Source organism: Bison bison, unplaced genomic scaffold, assembly GCF_000754665.1.
Source record: "Bison bison bison isolate TAMUID 2011002044 unplaced genomic scaffold, Bison_UMD1.0 scf7180017864307, whole genome shotgun sequence".
Classification (NCBI taxonomy): domain Eukaryota; kingdom Metazoa; phylum Chordata; class Mammalia; order Artiodactyla; family Bovidae; genus Bison; species Bison bison.
The window spans coordinates 6,296,109-6,299,006 of NW_011494879.1; the positions used below are offsets into that span (position 1 = coordinate 6,296,109).

Genomic DNA, 2,898 nt, shown 5'->3' on the forward strand with positions numbered 1-2,898 from the left:
ACATCCTCTCTCACACCACAGAGGGCCCTCCAGGTAACAAGAGTCTCTTTTTGGTGACGTGTCTGTACACACACACACACACACACTCTGTCTTTCTCTCTTTTTTCCTGGAAACATCTCTCCCTCTCAGACCACAGAGGTCACAGCCTGACCCGTGCTGTTCCCAGTCTGAAGGGCAGCAGAGACATGTGGTGGGGGCGGGGCTGTAGGAAGACGGGAGCGGAGACAGAGGAGTCGGAAGCAAGGTCCCAACAGGAGGGAGACGAGAAAGGAGGAGGCCAGCCTGGGTGCAGAGGCCTGGACCCCGGTGGCCTGAGGCGGTTACTCTCCAGCCTGGCTGTGTTCATTAGCGCCTTTGCCTTTTTGCTCCTGGCATCTCAACTTAGATTCTATCATTTACAACCCCAAGAGTCACTATCTCAGGGACTCTTCACACATTCGCACACAAAGAAACCAAAGTCATTTTTCAAATTAACTCAAGGAACGGGTTTCTCTCCAAGAAACTGTTCAAATGAAAGCATTTATTTTTATACATGTTGTCTCCAGCCAGTGTATCTCTAATTGCACTTGAGACACTGGGGGAAAAAAAATCTGTATTTAACCCTCTGCCAAGTTAAAAGAATATCCAGTAGCTTCCACTTTCTGTTTTAAATGGCTATTACCATTTAATTTACATTCCCTTGGTATAAAAATATGTTTAAAAAAATCCCAGACCAACACATAAACACACTTACCGGCACATTCTTAAAAACACAAACCTGACCGAAGCCCATAGTCAGGAGAGACGGGAGTGGCCTCTTGGGGTGGGGGTGGGAGCCCAGCGGAGTTGTGGGTGGCAGCGGGCAGGGCAGACAGTTCCAGAAAACCCCGGGCCCTGGTCTGCAGCCCAGGAGACCCTCTCAGTTCACGGGGCACATCTCACAGTATTAGAAGACAACCACCTCTCACACTGGATTAAAACCAGGGGGAAGGAATAATGTTCTCAGGGAGCCACACAGCACAGAGGTGCCCCGGGGCGCCACATGGCCAGCGGGCCCAGCCCCAGAGTCTGACCAGAGGCCTGGGGACCACGGCCCGGTCTGGACTTCTCTCTGCAAATGCGAGGGTTCCCAGGGACTTGAGGGCTGCCCAAACCCGGCTGTGGCTAACATGCACAAATGAACGACGATCCGGCAGGGGAGATGCACTGAGCTCCTCGGGGTCACACGCAGGGCCTGCTCCAGAATCAGTGGAATGGCCGCCCCCACCTGGGCCGGGACCTGAGATGGCCCGCCGAACGGCGCACAGCCTTCCTCTCCTGCCGGTGCAGTTTCTCAGCCTCCTGCTGCTTCTTCTGTTGCTCCGACTGAGAAAGAAGAGTACATGAGGGGAAAGAAAGAGAAAGGACGTGCCAACACCCCTTTCCAAGGGGCCATCGGAATGCCAACGGCACGACCAGCACCCTCAGCCTGGTTCCGGCAGGGACAGTGCCAGCACCACGGTCACTGTGAGGCCCAGAGCCTTAAAGCCCCGGGGCTGGGGCACGGCCTGAACCACGCAGCTCGAGGCTGGCTCCTCAGCCCACACACCACACAGCCCCTCACGGGGGAGCCCGCCTGAGGAAGACGTGATGGCTTTCCAAACGCCCACGACTTCTCTTGTGGAACTGTTCTTCGTTGACAAGCCAGAGCCATTCATCAGTTTACTCACATTGTCTTAACGACAAAAAAAGTCCTTCTGTGCCCCCAAACTGTGTAATAACCCACCCATGATTAACAATGCAGTCCCCCGGAGCTGGTTCCAAAGAGAATCAAACTCCCTTGAAAGGGAGAGAGCTACCACTAAACACTGATAAAGGCTCGGCAGACACATCAGTCAATCGCAAGTTCACGGCCGGAAGGGGCACATGAGTTCTGGGACGGCTGCTTTGAAGGCACTGTTCTCAGCACTCAGGTGAGAAAACCAGACCTCCTCCAGACGGTGTCACTCGTCTCACAGAAGAGAGCCACATTAGTGCAGAACCTGCGCTGAAGGGAAGCGACGCTTTGGAGTTCTAAGAATACAGCTCCATTCCACCGAGTCTGGTTTGGAGAAAACTAACCCCTAACTGTGAAGCTCAAAATAAAAACCTTAGCTGGTGGAACTGAAAGAAGGTCCAACTTTGACAGCAGTGGCGGGGCAACCACTTTCAAAGTTGCAAAATGGCGCCTTAGAGACACCTGCACGGCCTGCCGGCCTGTGACCCGCCAGCTCCAGGCACCTGGGGGGTACTCATTCATATGTCTGCCTTGAAGAACAAGTCTCTGTGTTCACTTATTGCCGGATCATTCCACTTCTGTAAAGTGAAAGAGCTGGGAGGTGACGGAATCATGAGAAAAGAACATGATTTATAAGACCAAAAACTGATGACTCTTTCCTATTCGAGGAAACCCTTGGACTGAGATTCCGAAGCGTCGAGCACTTCTCCTATGTGCCATTTTTCAAAGCCTTTTCAAAGTGACCCGCCCAGTGTGCTCCTCTGTAGGTCACCCCAGGGCGCGGTCCTTCCTGCCTGAGGCCAGCCCTGATCTCTCACTACAGGATGAGGAACCTCTGTCAGCCCCCTTCAGTCTGCCTCCTCCTGCAACGGACCACAGTGACTCTAAAAATAGAAATGGTATGCCGGTCTCCTGCTAACTAGACCTTTTCAACCGCTTTCCACGGTTCTTAAGACCACGGTTAAAATTTAACCTTGGACACGGCCCTGTTGGACAGCTCTACGTGCCTCTCCAGCTACGTGTGAGGCCACAGTTGGCAGCCCCATGATGGCTGTGCTTCTCACACGTAGGCTCACTCCCACCCCACAGCGAGGCTGGAGGCTGGAACCCTGCCCGCCCCTCAGGGCTCTGCCTGCCCCTCACCCAGCTGTCCCTCCCTCCT

At 53.8% G+C, this 2,898-nt stretch overlaps 1 protein-coding gene across 2 annotated transcripts in view; it reads right to left on the reverse strand.

Moving 5' to 3' along the window:
• Positions 1–501: 501 nt before the first annotated feature.
• NOL10 (nucleolar protein 10) overlaps positions 502–2,898 on the reverse strand; it is an 89,464-nt gene continuing 87,067 nt past the window's right edge. For both annotated transcript variants that reach the window (XM_010852062.1, XM_010852063.1), the window contains exon 21: positions 502–1,345. In XM_010852062.1, coding sequence (XP_010850364.1) covers positions 1,226–1,345 — 120 coding nt within the window. In that variant the 3' untranslated portion in view covers positions 502–1,225. The remainder of the gene's footprint in view (positions 1,346–2,898) is intronic.